This window comes from Rhinatrema bivittatum, chromosome 6 (genome assembly GCF_901001135.1).
Source record: "Rhinatrema bivittatum chromosome 6, aRhiBiv1.1, whole genome shotgun sequence".
Classification (NCBI taxonomy): Eukaryota; Metazoa; Chordata; class Amphibia; order Gymnophiona; family Rhinatrematidae; genus Rhinatrema; species Rhinatrema bivittatum.
In genome coordinates, this window is record NC_042620.1 from 142529159 (window position 1) to 142549787 (window position 20629).

General features: G+C 45.6%; 1 protein-coding gene across 5 annotated transcripts in view; it reads left to right on the forward strand.

Annotated features, from left to right (window-relative positions):
* LOC115093775 (SAP domain-containing ribonucleoprotein-like) overlaps window positions 1-20629 on the forward strand; it is a 402230-nt gene that overhangs the window by 44812 nt on the left and 336789 nt on the right. For all 5 annotated transcript variants that reach the window (XM_029606019.1, XM_029606015.1, XM_029606018.1 and 2 more), the window contains exon 2: window positions 657-756. In XM_029606019.1, the coding sequence (XP_029461879.1) occupies window positions 657-756 (100 nt within the window). The remainder of the gene's footprint in view (window positions 1-656; window positions 757-20629) is intronic.

Sequence of the window (20629 nt, forward strand, 5' to 3'; positions counted from 1 at the left end):
GTTGCCCTTCTCTGTACCTTTTCCATCGCAACTATATCTTTTTTTGAGATGCGGCGACCAGAATTGTACACAGTATTCAAGGTACGGACTCACTCAACGCACAATTAAGCTCTGGAATTTGTTGCCAGAAGATGTGGTTACTGCAGATAGTGTAGCTGGATTCAAAAAAGGGTTGAATAAGTTCTTGGAGGAGAAGTCCATTAACTGCTATTAATAAAGTTGACTTAGGAAATGGCCTCTGCTATTACTGGCATCAGTAGCATGGGATCTTCTTGGTGTTTGGGTACTTGCCAGGTTCTTGTGGCCTCTCTTTTGGAAACAGAATGCTAGGCTTGATGGACCCTTGATCTGACCCAGCATGGCAATTTCTTATGTTCTTATGTATGTTCTTAAAAGTGTGTGAAATTGGGTTAAATGTATACTTTTATGCTCAGTGAGCCTGGGCTATTTTACAAAGCTGTTTCCATACATATAACTGCTTTATGTGTGGAAATGGCTTTGAAAATTGACTCTGAAATGTATAAAAACAGACTTCTGTTTTTTTGTTGTTTTTTTTGTTAATGACATGCATATCGTGCTGTTCTACTCGACAGTTTTTTACTGAATTTATAGGTTCTGCAGTGAAATGGTGCAAATTAATGTAATATTTGATTTAGATGGTAGAGTTGAAACAAGAGTTGTCACTTTATGGTTTGGATACAAGAGGAAGAAAACCAGAATTGGTAAGAAGACTAAAAGAGTACTTGGAAGAGAACGGTGAGTTCTAAAATGTGTTCACTGTGTACAGAAATATAGACATTCAGTCGTAAAAATAATGCAGCATTTACAAAGAAGTGTATTTATGAGTTGTTACTGACAATCTAATTTAAGTTCTCACTGTAAAAAGTGAAACTTAGAATATACAAAGCAGTTCATATGTTTCTAAGGGGACATCTAATTTGTGCCATTTGAAGTAGCATTTAAAGGCTCCTGGTTTCTTGCAGCATCTCGTGAATTTCTACAACATGGGTTTGAAAATTATACAACTTCATTTTTTGAGGTTCTGTTGCACTTGTGGAACATATTCAACTATAAATAAACGTATAGAATATAGACCAGTATTATAAAAAAAAAAAAAAGACAGTCTTGAATGGCTAACTTATCCGGCTAAAGTTAGCTGGATAAGTTATCCTGGTTACTCCAGCAGGATAAATATCCTGCTGAATATCCATGAGTAGTTATCTGGATAACTTTTATCCAAACTGAGTGTCTTTTGAATATCATCAGGTTTAAAAGTAACCTAATAACTTTAGATTTAACTGGCTATATTCAGAAGAATACAGCTGGCTAAGTGGCACAGTGTATATGTGGGGTGAAAAAAAAAAGTGCTGGCCTATAGCTCGATTCCTGTATCCCTACCTACTATTTTCAAAATGGGCACTATCTGATCAAGTATTCTCCGAAAACTCTCCAAAAGCATTTAAAGAAATGTGGCAAGGTCTACTGGGTGGCCTTCCATACCTTACCCCTCCCTCCCATCTCTGCACTTCTACCCTAACCCTCCCACCCAGCTAGTACTTCAGAAATTCAGTCCTTGTGGCAGGATTGTGGATTTCATAGTGTGAACCCAGCAGCTTTCAACATTACTGTGATACTTCATTTTCTACATTGTGCTGCTTAACTGTCTATACTGTTTTGAGTATATCTGGTTAAGTCTAAAGTTAACTGGCCACATGCACTAGACTTAGTTATTCAGCTAAATTAGCTGGATATAGTTTAGAATTGCTTATTAGCTGGATAACTTAACTCCGCCTCGAGTTGCCTCTCTTGCCTAGCTAAAATTTAGCCAGATAATATATTTTGCCAAACTTTAGCTGGATAAGTTCCCTAAATATTCAGACATCTGCATTTAGCTGGATAAGTTGCTAGCTGTTCACTAAATGCCCTTGAAGATGAATATCATAATTTTTATTGAAAATTGATAGTTTAAAATGTATACCTTTTTTAAAATGTCTCTCTTGCTGTGTACATCTTAATTCTTTTCTGTTTCTCAATTTTTATTTTTACTTTTTTCTATTGATAAGCAGTTGAACTAGTTATAACATGTGGTGATGTCATCTGGTAGCACCAAACAGATTCCTTTCCTAGCTAGAAGTTTTTGTTTTTTGTTTTTTTTTAGCTCTGCTGAGCATGTGCAGGAATTCCTGGATGGGTGTTGCCTCCTGAGCTGTCTCAGTCATTTTTTATCCAAGCACAGCATGGACATGCGCTCAGTCTATCCATATATTTTTTTTCAGAATTCATATTTCTAATTCTTTCTTCAGTTATACTTTTTTACAGTTGCCTAAAACAGCACTCTTCAGTGCTACCAAAAAAAACCCCAAACTTGCCGCCTCGGTTTGTCTAGCAAGAAGAAGCCCACAGTGAGCAGGTTTAAAAACTTCACCTGCGGTAAGATAATGTTTCTCAGGGATGGGCATCAACTATGCTACTGATGCTTGGGTCCGGATCACGACCAAGTAAATTATGCTTGTGGAAGTATGTCTCTGCACACTCAACATTCCAGAGCCTATAAAATTGAAGAACTGTAAATCTCTCGGGAGTTGGTCTGTCCTCCTCCTGCAGTGCACAATCATCTACTTTATAGGGACATGAGTTGAACATGACCTCCTCAAAAACTCCCCTTTCAGGTAAGTAAGCAGGCTGAATCATCTGGCTTGCGTAGTACTGACCACCATGTATTGAGGAAGAGGTGGTATCACAGTGCAGTGCCATCAGAACAGCCTGCACTGAAGAAGTATAAGCCTTCCAAACTGCACATCAGCGCTGTCAACACAGCGCATCTACACCCTAGATGCATAGTGCATTGGCCCCAAGATGCACAGTGCATAGGCCATTGAACTTATGGTGCTGCTGTGCTTGCAATTCAACAAACTCCAATGCCATCGACTGCATGTGTCCTCGATGCAGTCCCGCTAGACACTCAACGCATTTGAAGCAGGGCCACTCGACGCAGTCAGCGCACACTTCAGAAACTTCCGAGCCCCTGGTGCTGTCAAAGTGCAAGTCTCCTGTGCCATTGAAACTGATAATATCTACTTTAGTGCATCATTCAACACATTGAGCCCTGAACTTTAGACATCATACAAAATTACCAACACAACTTTGTCAGCCGGCGAAGTTGCAGAGGGTGATATGCTGCTCCTGCCACTAGAGCCCTCACTCCTTCAAGGCTCATGGTGAAGGGTTTATGGTTACAAACACTACTCCTTTAGTGCCTCTTACCTCTAACATGCTTGCAATGCAGGAACAGGAGCCCATTCTTGTCTCTGAGGAAGATGTTCCATTAGCCACACCAGGTCTGAGGACATGTCTGTTACTCAACGAAATATCTGATCTGGTGAAAAATTCCTTTACCTCTTTGGCTAAAGAAATAGAAAGTACCTACTATCTTCTCCTTTTCAGAATGGCTATGGCAATCCCATGGGTCAGACTTCCCGTTTCCCCAGTTAATGTGAGCACATCATTAGAGACCCTGCTAAGAGGTGATTCATCATCTCTGTTGCAGCAGAATTAAGCTGTTCAGAGGTTGCAGACCTAAGCTATTCCCCTTTAAAGACAACAGGTGGAATCCCCGATTCACTGTCTTCATCATTGGGGTCTTTTATTATTGTTTCCATGCCCTTGGATTCCGAAAGTTTCAGTAGGATTACCTTCTGGGCCCTCTGGAGCATACCTTCCCTCAGAAGACCTCACTTATTCAACATTTATAGAAAAATTGGGAAAACGCTCAGTTAATGTACACAGAGCAAAGACCCTAGAACAGAGTACTTTGGTCTCCTTCAGATATTGGATATTCCATCAGAACCAATGGCTCTTCCAGTTAACAACATTCTGCATCAACTGCAGATGAGAATGTTGGAAAACGCTTTCTCTTGTGATCCTATGGATCTCAAATACAGAAATCACCTGGATTTGGATTAGTCCAATTACGTCATTCTGTTGTCTTTGAATCTGCCCTGAAGAAAAGGATTTATTCAAATTAGCCTCTAGGGAAAGATCTCACGTTAATTGACAACTTAGAAAAGAAAGTATTTCAGATTTCAAAGCTAACTCCTATCTCTGCTCACCAGTTTTATACGATACAATATATATATGACTGCATACAGAAACTGAAATCTTTCCTTCAACCAGCTGAAGGTGGAAATTATCTTCAACCACTTATAGATGTGGAAGAGTGCAGAAGACATCTCCTTCACGCAGTCTATGAATTGTTTGGTGCCATATCGCGTACCTCTACTGCCGTCATAGGAGATCAGTGTAAGGTCTGGTTAAGAGCAAGCAGCATCCACAACGATATACATGAGAAGTTAGCAGATATGCCATGTCTGGAGGAGCACGTCTTTGGAGAGAAGCTCAGAAAAAGTCGCCCCAAATAAAAGAACAGAATGTGATAGTTTGGTCCCTCTTAACATGGCACGAGTAGCTGCCTTCTTAGAGATGCACCTACTTTTCATACAAGAGGCTGTACTTTCGAAGATGCCCATTCTGACCTTTTCAAAGGTACTGGCTCATGACTCTTATGGCTCAGCATTAGTAACTTTGGCTCAAGCTAGTCAACATGAACGCTATCAAATTAAGGGAACACAGCAGGCCCAGCTAAAGCATGGACCTATTTTTTTCATCCTTATGCATTTTTAACAGTAGGCTGTAGAATCTAGACCTTTCTGGAGGAATGGTACTAGATAACAAAGAATTGTTGAGTTCTGAAGAAATTCGAATCTGTATACAGTTTGCATTTCTGCTGGCTACCATCTCGCCCTCCTTGTTCGACCCTCAGATCAGAACCATCCCACTTAATGCAATGCCATGTGGAAGTGGAATGACTGTGCAATAGAGCCATTCCCTGCAGTCCAACATGAACAGGGATTCTGCGCCCAGTATTTTCTCATAAGAACATAAGAAATTGCCATACTGGGTCAGACCAAGGTCAATCAAGCCCAGCATCCTGTTTCCAACAGTGACCAATCCAGGCTGTAAGTACCCAAACACTAAGTAGATCCCATGCTACTGCTGCCATAATAGCAGAGGCTATTCCCTAAGTCAACTTGATTAATAGCAGTTAATGGACTTCTCTTCCAAGAACTTACCCAAACCTTTTTTAAACCAAGCTACATTAACCGCACTAACCACATCCCCTGGCAATAGATTCCAGAGCTTAATTGTTTGTTGAGTGTGAGACTTTTCTCAGATTAGTTTTAAATGTGCTACTTGCTATCTTCATGGAGAGCCCCCTAGTCCTCCTATTATCTGAAAGAGAAAATAATAGATTCGCATCTACCCGTTCTAGACCTCTCATGATTTTAAATGCCTCGATCATATCCCCCCCCCCCCCACAGCCGTCTCTTCTCTAAGCTGAACAGCCCTAACCTCTTTAGCCTGTCTTCATAGGGGAGCTGTCCATCCCCTTTATCATTTTGGTTTCCCTTCTTTGTACCTTCTCCAGTGCAACCATATCATTTTTGAGATGAGGTGACCAGAATTGTACACAGTACTCGAGGTGTGGTCTCACCATGGAGCAATACAGAGGCATTATGACATTTTCCATTGTATTCACCATTCCCTTCCTAATAATACCTAACATTCTGTTTGCTTTTTTGACTGCCACAGCACACTGAGCCGATGATTTCAATGAATTGTCCACTAGGATGCCTAGCTCTTTTTCCTGGGTTGTAACTCCTAATATGGAACCTAACATCATATAACTACAGCATGAGTTATTTTTCCCCTATATACAACACTTTGCACTTTATCACATTAAATTTCATGTGCCATTTGGATGCCCAATCTTCCAGTCTTGCAAGGTCCTCCTGTAATGTATCACAATCTGCTTGTGATTTAACTACTCTGAATAATTTTGTATCATTGCAAATTTGATAACCTCACTCATCGTATTCCTTTCCAGATCATTTATAAATATACAAGCCATTGAGCCTGTTAAAACAGGCGAGTCGGTCAGAGCTCTTTTCCGCGCGGTCAGAGATGCTCTCTTCTGTGCAGGCACGGCACGTCGGTCAGACCTGCTCTCTTCTGCGCATTTGCGGCACGTCGATCGGAGCTCAAATATATATATTGATTGAAAAGCACCTGTCCAAGTACAGATTGCTGAGGCACTCCAATGTTTACCTTTTTCCACTGAGAAAATTGACCATTTAATCCTACTCTTTGTTTCCTGTCTTTTAACCAGTTTGTAATCCATGACAGGAAATCGCTTCCTACCCCATGACTTTTTAGTTTTCTTAGAAGCTTTTGTCACAAAAACTAAAAAGTGAGGTTAGATTCTCATCCCCAAAAATCTGAAGGGAGGGGGCAGTTGAGACCCACCCCAGATTTGAGAAGCCTGAACAAGCACTTGCTTCAAGAGAAATTCAAAATTAATTCCCTCTGCACAATTCTTCACTATATCCAGAGGAGAGGAATGGATGTGTGCTCTCAACCTGAAAGATGCATATGCTCACATTCTCATCTATTCCACCCACTGGTGCTACCTTTGCTTTAAGGTGGTTTCTTCCCATTACCAATACTTTCCTTTTTCCCATCTGCAGCTCTGAGATTTTTCACCACGTACCTGGCTATAGTAGCAGCACATTTATGGTGTCGGGGAGTCTATTTTCCCATATCTGGACAATTGACTTCTCATAGCAATCTCCGATAGGGAGTAATAATCTCTTTGCTTAAGACAATTCAGCTTCTGCAGAGGTTGGCCTTTCTGGTGAATTTCAAGAAGCTAAATCTGGTACTGACCCAGAAAATTTTTATTTAAGCATGAATAGTTTCGCTGCAGGAGAGGACTTTTCTATCAGTAGAATGAGCTTGACAGCCACATTGATTCTAGTTCTCTTAAATCATGACAGCATTCATACGTATAGTTCCATTGACTCACCTCCATATTCCTCTCCTGCAGTGAGGTCTGCGATGTCAGTGGGACCAAATGACTCAACCCTCGACAACCTCAGTGCAATTTTCCAGAGAAATAAAAAGGAATTAACTTAGAGGGAGCTCTGCTTTGCATGCTCCCCCATTAGGTAACCTAAGCAAAAGACACCTCCATAAAAGGATAGGGAGCCCATACAGGATCTTTTCAGACTTAGGGGACTTGGTCCCTTGAAAAAAGACACTTTCAAATCAATCTGCTGGAACTAAGAACAATCAGTATGCTCTCATGACTTCTCCAAGGAAAGAGCATTTTAATTCAAATGGACAATCAGGTCACCATGTTTTATATTAAGTTCACTTAGAGAATAGCCACTGCCATTAGCAATGGTAATATGGAATAGACTTAGTTTTGGGGTACTTGCCAGGTTCTTATGGCCTGGATTGGCCACTGTTGGAAACAGGATGCTGGGCTTGGTGGACCATTGGTCTGACCCAGTATGGCATTTAAAAAAAAACCAAAACAAAAAAACACAGGAAGGCACAGAGTCATGGACTCTCTGCCAGGAAGTGCTAAATATCTAGAAATGGTGAGTAGAAAGCAAGCCATCTATCTTCTAGGAATCTCAGCAGAGTTTTCTGCCTGCGCAAATGGCCTTTACAACAATCCGTAACAGCACTCAAGGCAAGTCTTGCCTCACAAATCTGCTTCACTTTTTTGAAGGAGTTAATAAACATGTGGATAAAGGTGAACCGGTAGATGTAGTGTACTTGGATTTCCAGAAGGCATTTGACAAAGTTCCTCATGAGAAGCTTCTAGGAAAAGTAAAAAGTAATGGGCTAGGTGGAGATGTCCTTTTGTGGATTACAAACTGGCTAAAAGACAAGAAACAGAGTAGGATTAAATGGACAATTTTCTCAGTGGAAGGGAAGTGGGCAGTGGAGTGCCTCAGGGATCTGTATTGGGCCCCTAACTTTTCAATATATTTATAAATGATCTGGAAAGAAATACGATGAGCGAGGTAATCAAATTTGCAGATACAAAATTGTTCAGAGTAGTTAAATCACAAGCAGATTGTGATAAATTGCAGGAAGAACTTGTGAGACTGGAAAATTGGGCATCGAAATGGCAGATGAAATTTAATGTGGATAAGGGCAAGGTGATGCATAGAGAGAAAAATAACCCATGCTATAGTTACACAATGTTAGGTTCCATATTAAGTGCTACCACCCAAGAAAGAGATCTAGGCATCATAGTAGATAACACATTGAAATCATTGGTCAGTGTGCTGCGGCAGTCAAAAAAGCAAACAGAATATTGGGAATTATTAGAAAGGGAATGGTGAATAAAACGGAAAATGTCATAATGCCTCTGTATCGCTCCATGGTGAGACCGCACCTTGAATACTGTGTACAATTCTGGTCGCCGCATCTCAAAAAAGATATAGTTGCAATGGAGAAGGTACAGAGAAGGGTGACCAAAATGATAAGGGGAATGGAACAGCTCCCCTATGAGGAAAGACTTAAGAGGTTAGGACTTTTCTCACAGGACAAGTAGGATGGTAGTCCTCACATATGGGTGACATCACAGGATGGAGCCCAATCACGGAACACCTTTGTCAAAGTTTCCAGAACTTTGACTGGCCCCTACTGGGCATGCCCAGCATGGCACTAACCCTGCAGCCAGCAGGGGTCCCCCTTCAGTCTTCTTTTTTCCGCGCATCAGTAGCCACGCGGTTAAGGAGCTCTGCAGAGATTCCTGACTGGAATTTTCCTCACGGAATTACTAAAATTTAATTTACCCCACAGGGGTCCCTCCTTCAACTTTTTGAATCCGCGGTGCTCCGGTAAGTTTTTTTACCCATTTTCCGTCTATTACCGTCTGGTTTGGCCCTCGCTGTCTACTGGCCGTCGACTGTACTGCGGCCCAATTTTTTCATGGCCATGGCGTCGGGATTCCGCCGGTGCCCGGATTGTAATCGCACCATGTCCATCACAGACCCTCACAATGTCTATGTAATGTGTCTCGGAATTGAGCATGATGTCCTAACCTGCGCCAAATGTGCCCTTATGACACCAAAAGGTCGCAAGGCTAGAATGGAGAAGATGGAACTTCTCTTCCGTGCTCAAACTCCAACGCCGTCTATTGCATAGACGCCGTCAAAACCGGCACGGTCAACTTCGCGCCAGCATCGACCTCCGGCCGGTGACCGCCCGGCATCGACGACTTCTCAGCCTCTGACACCCTCTACTCCCCCTCAGGATCGAGGGGATCGTAGAGATAAACATCGCCACCGGTATCGAAAGTCGCGGGCCATCGAGGGAGCGAAATCATCGTCTGAGCCGCCGTCAAAGAAGCCCTGTCCAGAAAAGGCACCGACCTTTTAGGCGACCGGTTCACCAAGGCAACCCTCACCAGACAGGGTATCGGGAGCCGCGACTCCACCTTTAATGGTGGTCCCTTCGTCTATGCCTCTGCCTCATTCTGTTCCGGAGCCGGGGCTGCTTGCTCCAAGTCTCCAAGAAGAACTGGACCGGATGGTTCATGAGGCCATCGACAAGGCAATGCATCGACTCCAGGTTCCTCCGGCACCGACATGGGAACCGATTGCGGAACCGACCACTGACCCGATTCAAGCAGCGTTGGCACCGCTGCTCTTCAGGATGGAAGCGCTTCTGGCCGCTTTTCCACCGTTGGCTCCTGTGCCCTCCCCGCTTGCCTTGTCATCGGGAGGAGAAACACCGTTCCGCATCCCTCCATCGGGAGTTCTGTTGATGCTGATACGTCCGGTGCCACCGATGCGTTCATCGGCATCACCGAACCATCCATCGATGCCTTCGATGCCCTCATCGATGTCTCGAGTTATTCCTTCGGAGCCTCGACCAGGACCTTCAGGGACCCCACTGCCCCCTCCTCCTCTAGTCCCTAGAGGAGCAGGTGCTGATCCCTACGACACCTGGACTGATGATTCTTCACCAGACACTGATGATTTGCCTTCACCACCTTCACCTACTGAAAGCAGAAAGCGTTCTCCTCCAGAGGACCTTTCCTTCATAAATTTTGTGAAGGCGATGTCTGAATTGGTTCCCTTCCAATTACAGACTGAACAAGATGACAGGCATCAAATGATGGAGCTGTTACAATTCCTGGATGCTCCCAAGGAAATAACCTCCATCCCTATCCACCAGGTTCTTCTGGATCTCAAGAAGAACTGGGAATATCCTGGCTCTGTTGCTCCATTCCACAGGAAAGCTGACACCACCTATCTCGTTCAGTCAGCTCCAGGCTTTCGCAAACCTCAATTGGATCACCAATCTGTGGTTGTCGAATCTGCCCAGAAAAGAGCAAGGAGATCAAAACATCACACTTCCTTTCCTCCGGGCAAGGAACAGAAATATCTAGATGCCATTGGTCGCCGTGTCTTCCAGGGATCAATGCTCATCTCCAGAATTGCCTCTTATTAGTTCTATATGACCCAATATAATAGGGTCTTATTTAAGCAGATACAAGAATTAACAGACTCCCTGCCTCAGCAATTTCAAGAGCAATTCCAAACCCTAGTAAACAAGGGATTTGAGGCAGGCAAGCATGAGATCAGATCATCTTATGATATCTTTGACACTGTTACCAGGGTATCTGCAGCTGCTATCTCAGCAAGACGATGGGCCTGGCTCAAGTCTTCCGACCTTCTCCCTGAAGTTCAGGACAGATTGTCCGACCTGCCCTGTGTAGGAGACAATCTGTTTGGCGAGCAGATTCAACGGACGGTGGCGGAACTCAAGGACCTTCATGAGACCCTGAGACAGCTCTCTGATGCCTTCTGAATACTCTTCAAAATAGCCCTTTCGGAAGGACTCTTAAGAAGTCATTTTTTCGCCCGAAGAAGTCCTACCCGCCACCAACTAGAACCCGTTCTACGAGACCGTTTAAAAAAGCCCAGTCTCATCAGACATGAAAACAAAAGCCGCAAGCAGCTCCTCAGCCGTGCCCTGCTTCCGGTTTTTGACTCCTGCATAGAAAATAGCAGCCAGCTTCCATTGCCCCCCATACCAGTCGGAGGTCAATTGTTCCATTTCAACAACAGGTAGCACTCAATCACCTCAGACCAGTGGGTCCTAGCGATAATTGCTCAAGGTTATCGTCTGAACATTCTCTCCATTCCACCGGACTCCCCACCTCCACCAAAGTGGAGAACATCCGATCACGCCATCCTTCTGGAACAGGAGGTCTCCCTCCTCCTCCAGTATCCTACCCTCAGCATGGCCTAAGGTTCTAAAAAATCGGGAGGCGTTTGTCCAATTCTGGATCTACGTGCCCTCAACAAGTACCTCCAGCGAGAGAAGTTCAAAATGGTAACCTTGGGCTCTCTTCTTCCTCTTCTACAAAGAGGAGACTGGCTCTGCTCTCTAGACCTCCAGGACGCATACACTCATATCGCGATAATTCCATCTCATCGCAAATACCTGAGGTTTCTAGTAGGCCTCAAGCACTATCAGTACAGAGTGCTTCCATTCGGCCTCGCATCTGCACCACAAGTCTTCACGAAATGCCTCGTCATAGTTGCAGCCTTCCTCAGCACTCAAGGTGTCCACGTCTACCCCTATCTAGACGATTGGTTAATCAGGGCTCCCACTCAGCAAGCTGCTCTGTTGTCCCTACATCTTACTTTACTCACTCTAATTTCACTCGGATTTATCGTCAACAACAGCAAATCCTACTTAGTCCCATCTCAAACCTTATCGTTCATTGGGGCAGACTTGGACACCTTGCAGGCAAAGGCTTTTTTGCCTCGACAGCGAGCTCTCATGCTCGGGTCTCTTGCACACCAGCTGCAGTCTCAGGACTCCACGACTGCACACCACTTTCTCATCCTCCTGGGACACATGGCGTCCTCAGTTCAGGTCACCTCAATGGCCCGCTTGGGCATGAGAGTCATGTAGTGGATTCTAAGGTCACAATGGACTCAATCCATTCAGCCCCTTTCGACCTTTGTTCACATAACCGACTCACTCCGTCAGTCTCTCGCCTGGTGGAGAAATCAGGTCAATCTCCTCAAGGGCTTGCCCTTCCAGGCTCCAGACCCTCAAATAACTCTCACCACCGATGCTTCCAACCTCAGCTGGGGAGCTCACGTGGCTGATCTGCAGACACAAGGATCTTGGTCTCCAGAGGAAGCCAAACACCAAATAAATTTCCTGGAGCTTCGAGCAATCAGATATGTTCTCAGGGTATTTCAGGATCACCTCCCCAATCGAGTCATCCTGATCCAGACGGACAACCAGGTGGCCATGTGGTACATCAGCAAACAGGGAGGGACGGGCTCCTACCTTCTGTGTCAGGAAGCTACGCAGATATGGGCGGAGGCCCTCTCCCACTCGATGTACCTCAGGGCCACCTACTTGCCGGGAGTGGACAATGTGTTGGCAGACAAGCTAAGTAGCACCTTTCAAATGCACGAGTGGTCTGTCAACCCCTCAGTAGCGAACATGATCTTCCACCAATGGGGTTATCCTCAAATAGACCTCTTTGCGTCACCTCAAAATCGCAAAGTAAACTACTGCTCTCTCACTTACAGCCAACACTGTCAGCCAAGAGATGCGTTCTCCCTATCATGGGCAACTGGTCTCCTATATGCATTCCCTCCACTTCCACTTCTCTCGAAGGCTCTCATGAAGTTACGTCATGGCAAGGGAACCATGATCCTGATAGCACCCCACTGGCCGCGCCAAGTGTGGGTTCCAATATTTCAGGATCTCTCTATTCGCAGGAACATTCCCTTGGGAAAGGACCCGCTTCTAATCACTCAAAACGATGGGTGCCTATGCCACCCCAATCTTCAAGCCTTGTCCCTGACAGCATGGATGTTGAAAGGTTAATCCTTCAACCACTTAACCTTTCTGAACCAGTTTCCCGTGTCCTGATTGCTTCACAGAAGCCTTCCACAAGGAAATCGTATTCTTACAAATGGACCAGGTTCACGTCCTGGTGCTCTTCTCAATCCCTTGACCCCTTTACCTGTCCAATCACGAAGTTTCTGGACTATCTCTGGCACTTGTCAAAGTCAGGTCTAAAAACTTCCTCCATCAGGATGCATGAGAGTGCGGTAGCCGCCTTCCATAAAGGTGTCGGGGATGTTCCCATATCAGTACAACCTCACGGCTTGCTTCACCTCAAGCCTCCTCTGCATCCTCCGGCCCCTTCTTGGGACGTCAACCTAGTTTTGGGTCAGGTCTTGAAACCACCATTCGAGTCTCTTCAATCCTGTGACCTTCGATATCTCACGTGGAAAGTGATTTCCTTTTGGCAATCACTTCTGCTCGCAGAGTTAGTGAATTACAGACTCTAGTTACCTATCCGCCTTACACTAAACTTCTGCAGGACCAGGCAGTGCTCCGCCCTCACCTTAAATTCTTACCTAAGGTAGTTTTGGAGTTTCATCTCAATCAATCCATTATACTACCTACCTTTTTTCCCAGGCCCCATTCCAATCCAGGAGAGCAGGCTCTGCATACCCTTGACTGCAAACGGGCTCTAGCGTTCTACCTAGACCGTAAAGCTGTCCACAGGAAAAGCACTCAATTGTTTGTCTCTTCCATCCTTTCAAATTGGGGCAGCCTGTGGGTAAACAGATTCTCTCCTCCTGGTTCGTGGACTGCATATCCTTTTGCTATCAGCAAGCGGGCATTTCACTTCAAGACCATGTTAAAGCACCCTCTGTGAGGGCCATGGCGACTTTAGTAGCACACCTACGCTCTGTGCCGCTTTCTGATATTTGCAGGGCTGCCACCTGGAGTTCTCTCCATACCTTTACAGCCCATTATTGCTTAGACAAAGCCGGAAGATTAGATTCCATCTTTGGCCAGTCTGTCTTGCGCAATCTATTTACAACGTGACGTACCAACACCCTTCCGCCTGCCCGGTGGGGTTCAGGATGCCCTCTGCCAAATTTCATCCCAGGCCTAATACCTTGCATGCCTGAGTACATGTGGTGCTACTCGGACATCCTCAGCTCGGTACTCACCCATATGTGAGGGCTACCTTCCTGCTTGTCCTGTGAGAAAGCAAATGATGCTTATCTGTAACAGGTGTTCTCATAGGACAGCAGGATGTTAGTCCTCATGAAACCCACCCGCCACCCACGGTGTTGGGTCCATAAAGTTTTCTTATTTTATTTTCGGCACTACCTGTAGCTTTTTAAAAAGACTGAAGGGGGACCCCTGCTGGCTGCAGGGTTAGTGCCATGCTTGGCATGCCAAGTAGGGGCCAGTAAAAGTTCTGGAAATTTTGACAGAAGTATTCCGTGATTGGGCTCCATCCTGTGATGTCACCCATATGTGAGGACTAACATCCTGCTGCCTGTGAGAACACCTGTTACAGGTAAGCAACATTTGCTTTCAGCTTGGAGAAGAGATGGCTGAGGGGGGATAGGATAGAGGTGTTTAAAATCATGAGAGGTCTAGAATGGGTAGATGTGAATCGGTTATTTACTCTTTCAGATAATAGAAAGACTAGGGGGCACTCCATGAAGTTAGCGTGTGGCACATTTAAAACTAATTGGAGAAAGTTCTTTTTCACTTACGCACAATTAAACTCTGTAATTTATTGCCTGAGGATGTGGTTAGTGCAGTTAGTATAGCTGTGTTTAAAAAAGGATTGGATAAGTTATTGGAGGAGAAATCCATTACTTACTATTAATTAAGGTGACTTAGAAAATAGCCACTGCTATTACTAGCAACAGTAACATGGAATAGACTTAGTTTTTGCGTTCTTGCCAGGTTCTTATGGCCTGGATTGGCCACTCTTGGAAACTGGATGCTGGGCTTGATTGACCCTTGGTCTGACCCAGTATGGCATGTTCTTATGTTCTTAATTTATTCAGTTTATGGGATCTACTATCCGTCAACCTATTCACAATGGAACAGAACAGAAGCTGGAGAAATTCTCCATTCAGCCCAACAAATTCCATTAAGAGCTTGATGCTTTCCTACTCGATTGAAATGCAGGTTTCAAGTATGCTTTTCCACAGATACTGCTCATTGCCAGAACAGTATAGAATGAGGTACAGGATTGAGCTTGGCTGATTCTCATAGCTCCAACATGACCCAGACAAATCTCGTTTGCATATCTCGTGCTGCTGTCTAGGAGCCCTTACATTCCTTGGGGGCAGATCCTACTTTAATTCAAGATGAAGGAACTCTGTTCCATCTGAACCTTTCATCCCTCAGTGTTATGGTTTTGAGGTGTTGGAGTGGATTCTTGGATACTGTGGTGATGACCACTCCCTCGGGGAGGAGCCCCGTGAGGATCCACAGTACTAGGCTAGACTTTAGACACGCAAACACAGAGATTTGTCTTTTATTATACAGCACAATGGTACCTCCAGAGGTAGCAGTCCAGGGGCCCTCGGCAGAGGAGACCCCTCTTACAATGATAGTATAGTGAGTGCAGGATGCAGATTCCCAGTGCTGATCTGTAGATGAGACAGACTGATAAAGTTAGATTACTCACTAAGTTGGCAGCTGGATAGATGGAGATCCCAGCAGGCAGAAGTACTTGAGTACAGGCACCGAAACAGGGAAAGCAGGCCGTCGAGGAGCGAGTATCTAATCCCTGATAGGCACCTGAAAGAAAGCAAAGGGCCCCCGAGGAGCGGGTACCCAGGTTAGAGAATTACCCCGAAGGGCAGAGAGAGCTTCCAGCGGCAGCAGGGAAGTGGCAGAGTAGCTTAGGCCGGACAAGTCCAAACCTTGCTAACTCGTATTGTTAGCAAACGAAGGGCAGGCTAAATACCCGGATGGCATGACATCAACCGAGGGGGCTGTCCCCGAAGTTCCCGCCGTGACGTGGATAAAGTCGTGGGTGCCTTGCGCCCGCGCGCGCACCCTAGGAGGCCGTTAGGAAAAACATGGCGGATTGCCTTGCCATTGCCGTTCCAGGGATGCCCCAAAGAGTGGCATGCAGACGTGGCGGTAGCCATCTTCCCAAGGCTAGCGGGTAGAGCAGAGAGAAAGGTGAGGCACAGAGGTCGAAGCCATCTGAGACCGGACGCAACAGTACCCCCCTTCAAAGGTCCCCCCTCCATACCCCGTACCTGGTCTTGGTTTTCGAGGATGCTGTCGGTGGAATTGATGAAGCATCTCTTTGTCCATGATGTTAGCCAAAGGTTCCCAAAAGTTTTCTTCAGGTCCATATCCCTCCCATGATAGGAGGTATTCCCAAACTCTGCCTCTCTTTCTTACATCAAGGATGGCATCAACCTTGTACTCGATGTCGTCTTCTGCATCAATGGGTGGTTCAGGTGTCTTGGTGGAAAACTGTCTAAGGACAAGCGGTTTCAGTAGCGAGACATGGAACGCATTATGAATCTTCATTGCTGGAGGAAGTTTCAGACTATACATTAGTGTCCCCAGACATCGGAGGATGGGAAAGGATCCGACAAAGCATGGAGCAAATCGAGCTGATGGTAGCTTGAGTCTTAGATGTTTGGTAGACAGCCAGACCTTGTCACCAGGCTGGAATTCAGGAGCCTTGCTGTGGTGAGCATCATAGCCTTTCTTTGCTCGTTGTCCTGCTTTTTGGAGCATCACTTTAGTCTTTCTCCAGAGAGATTGAATGTCATTGGTAGTGGATTGAGCTGCCGGGGATGGCACTGAAAGTGGAAGTGGCAAAGATGGTAAGGGTAGTCGCCGTAGACCGCTTCAAATGGTGTTGATCCAGTAGATGTTGCTGGATGAGAGTTGATGGCGAGTTCAGCCCAGTCATTTTGACGTGAACCAACATAGGCTCGAAGGAACTGCTTGAGTGTTCTATTCATTCTCTGTTTGGCCATTCGACTGAGGATGGTATGCAGAGTTGAAGTCGAGAGAGATGTCAAACTTCTTACACAATGCTTTCCAGAACTTAGCTGTAAATTGCACTCCTCTGTCAGAGACGATGTGTTTTGGCATGCCGTGTAGGCGAAAGATGTGGGTGATGAAAAGTTTAGCAAACTCCATGGCTGAAGGCAAACCAGGGAGAGCCACGAAGTGAGCCATCTTCGAGAAACGATCCACTGTAACCCAGATGGTATTGTTACCTCCAGAAATTGGTAAATCTACTACAAAGTCTGTAGCAATGTGAATCCAGGGCTCATCTGGTACTGGTAAGGGATGAAGCAGGTCCCAAGGACGTCCGGGCAGAGATTTCTGTCTGGCACAATTGGAACAAGAAGCAACATAGGCGAACGTGTCTTCCTTCATGGTGGGCCACCAGTTGTACTTCTGTAGTTTAGCCAGAGTTCTTCTTTGACCAGGATGTTCAGCCAGTTTTAAGTCATGAGCCCATGCTAACAATTTCTTTCTTAGAATGCAGGGTACAATGGTCTTACCCAGAGGTACCGAATGTGTAGCTGACAGGATAACTCTCTTGAGGTCGATGATATGCTGGGGTTCATCAGGTACATCTTCAGAGAGAAATGAGCGAGATAGGGCATCTGCTCTGATGTTCTTATCTCCTGGGCGATATTTCAGCACATAGTCAAATCAGTTGAAAAACAGGGACCATCTCGCCTGTCTATGGTTTAGGCGCTGAGCGTGATGGAGGTACTCCAGATTTTTGTGATCAGTGAAAACATTGATCTGATGTTGTGCACCTTCAAGCCAGGGCGCCACTCTTCGAATGGCATCTTTATTGCCAGTAGTTCTTTATCCTTAATGCCGTAGTTCTTTTCTGCTGGCGAGAAGTGTCAGGAGAAAAAAAAACACGAGTGCAAGATCTTAGAGTCACTGGTCTGGCTTAGCACAGCCTTTATGCCTATATCCAAAGCATCAACTTCCACAATAAAAGGCCGTGTTGGGTCCGGATGGCGGAGGCATGGCTTACTCGTGAAGGCAACTTTCAGCTTCTGAAATGCTGTCACAGCTTCCATAGACCAATTGGTGACGTTGGCACCTTTCTTAGTCATTGCTGTTAGTGGAACAGTTAGTGAAGAGTAATTCTTGATGAATGTTCTGTTGTAGTTGGTAAATCCCAGAAATCGTCTAAGAGCCTTTAGACCGGTGGGTTGTGTCCATTTTTGAATGCTCTCTATGCTTCTGAGGGTCCATCTTGGAAGCCTTGGTTATAAACAATGTACCCTAAGAAGGTCACAGATTCCTTGTGGAATTCGCATGTAGGCAACTTGGCGTATAAACGATTCTCGCGAAGTCTCTGCAGCACTCTTTTGACATCTTTCTGGTGGGTATTCAGGTCCTGGGAAAATATCAAGATGTCGTCCAAGTACACAGCGACACATTGGTAGAGTAAATCATGCAGAATGTCATTCATCATGTTTTGGAAGACAGCCGGTGCATTGCACAGGCCGAAGGGCATCACCAGGTATTCAAAGTGCCCATCCTGGGTATTAAAAGCTGTCTTCCATTCATTGCCAGAGTGGATGCAAACGTGGTTATAAGCTGCTTTGAGATCAAGCTCGGAGAATATCTTGGCTCCCTGTAGTCTATCGAATAACTCCGAGATGAGGAGTGGTAAGGGATAGCGGTCTTTTACAGTGATCTTGTTTAGACTTCTGTAGTAAATCCATGGACGTAATGTTCCGTCCTTCTTCCCCATGAAGAAGAAGCCTGCGCCTGCAGGAGTCTTGGAGGGTCTTATGAAGCCTTTCTGAAGGTTCTCCTGTATGTACTCAGACATAGCTGTATTTTCTACTACAGAGAGAGGGTAAACCCTTCCTTTGGGTGGTTCTGTGTTAGGCTTCAAATTGATGGCACAGTCGTAGGATCTGTGTGGAGACAGCACGTCTGCGGCTTCTTTGGAAAATACATCTTGAAAGGATGCATATTGAGGCGGCAACCCTGGCAACAATGGGGTAGTTGGCATGCAGGGTATTGGAAAAACTTCCATCAGGCACTTGCCATGGCAATCTGGACCCCAACGTGAAAACTCCAAAGTGGCCCAGTTGAATTGAGGCATATGTTGCTGCAGTCACGGTAGCCCCAGTACTAAAGGGTGCATGGCCTTCTGTAGCACAAAGAAGGAAATAGTCTCTGAATGAAGAGCTCCGGTACGTAAGGTCACTGGTTCGATGAGCAGGGTTACTTCACCTGGTAAGGCTCTCCATGGATAGAAGATAGGAGTAGTGGAGACTGTCATGGTAGTGGTGGGGATCCGCAAATGTTCCTCTAGACGTCTCAATATGAAATTGCCTGCTGCCCCAGAGTCCACTAAGGCAAGGGTCTGGTATTCTAGAGGTCCGCAGATTAAGGACACAGGAAGAGAGAGTGGAGAAGAGGGTGCAATTAGACCTAAGAAGAGTCCTCCCACAGGACTTAGGTCTGCCAGTTTCCCGGACATACAGGACATGATTGTACAGCATGACCAGCTTGTCAACAATACATGCATAATCCCAACCTCTTTCGTGTACGTCTCTCTTTTGAAGTCAAGTGACTGTGGCCTAATTGCATTGGTTCTTCTTTGCCAGCAACTGGAACTGGGGGAATAGGCCTGGGCGTAGACTTAACTCGAGTCTCTTCCTGAAGTGGTCTTCTGGGGCTCTTGACCTCTTGAACCTTGTCACGAAGTCAGTGATCAGTTCTTGTTACCAACTTCATTAGTTCTGCTAAGGTCTCTGGCATCACTCTAGCTGCCAGCTCATCTTTCAACCAGGAGTTCAGTCCTTCAAAGAAGTGTCATCAGGCATTTAGGGTCCCAATGTAATTCTGACGCCAACGTCTTGAATTCTATGGTGAAGTCTGGCAAATGTTTATTACCATGTTTCAGGTGAAGCAAAGTAGATCCTGCTGTCGTGTTCCGGGCAGGGTCATCGAATACTGATCTGAACAGTTCAAGAAACCTGGCAAGATCATGCAGGACAGGGTCATCGCGCTCCCATAGCGGAGAGGCCCAAGCCAACTCTCTTCCGTCCAGATAGGACATGATATAAGTGGTCTTGGCATAAGCTGTAGGTAAATGATTAGGTTGCAGAGAAAAGTGCATGCAACATTGGTTGATAAATCCTCTAAATTTCCAAACTTCCCCTGAGAAGTGTGTTGGAGCAGATAGAGAAAGAGTTGTCTTGACCGTCACTTCTGGCGGTGTAACTTCTTCTTTACCTGTGGTGGTCGGTGTATTCATCTGTGCGTGCAACTGGTTAAAGGCAGTAGTCAAGTTATCTAGCGAGTTCCGTTGTTCAGAGATTTGCTGGGCCAGGCCTGGAATGGCCTGCAATGCGGTGAGCTGAGCCGAATCCATGGAGTTAGCAATCTGTTATGGTTTTGAGGTGTTGGAGTGGATTCTTGAGTACTGTGGTGATGACCACTCCCACGGGGAGGAGCCCCATGAGGATCCACAGTACTAGGCTAGACTCTAAACATGCAAACACAGAGATTTGTCTTTTATTATACAGCAGAATGGTACCACCAACGTTGGCAGTAGTGAGGTGATCCAGAGGTAGCAGTCCAGGGGCCCTTGGCAGAGGAGAACCGTCTCGCAATGATAGTATAGGGAGTGCAGGATGCAGGTTCCCAGTGCTGATCTGAGATGAGAGAGACTGATAAAGTTAGATTTCTCACTAAGTTGGTAGATGTATAGATGGAGGTCCCAGCAGGCAGAAGTAGTTGAATGCAGGCACCGAGGCAGGGAGAGCAGGCCCTCGAGGAGCGAGTACCTGATCCCCGATAGGCACCTGAAAGAAAGCAAAGGGTCCCCGAGGAGCAGGTTACCCAGGTTAGAGAATCACCC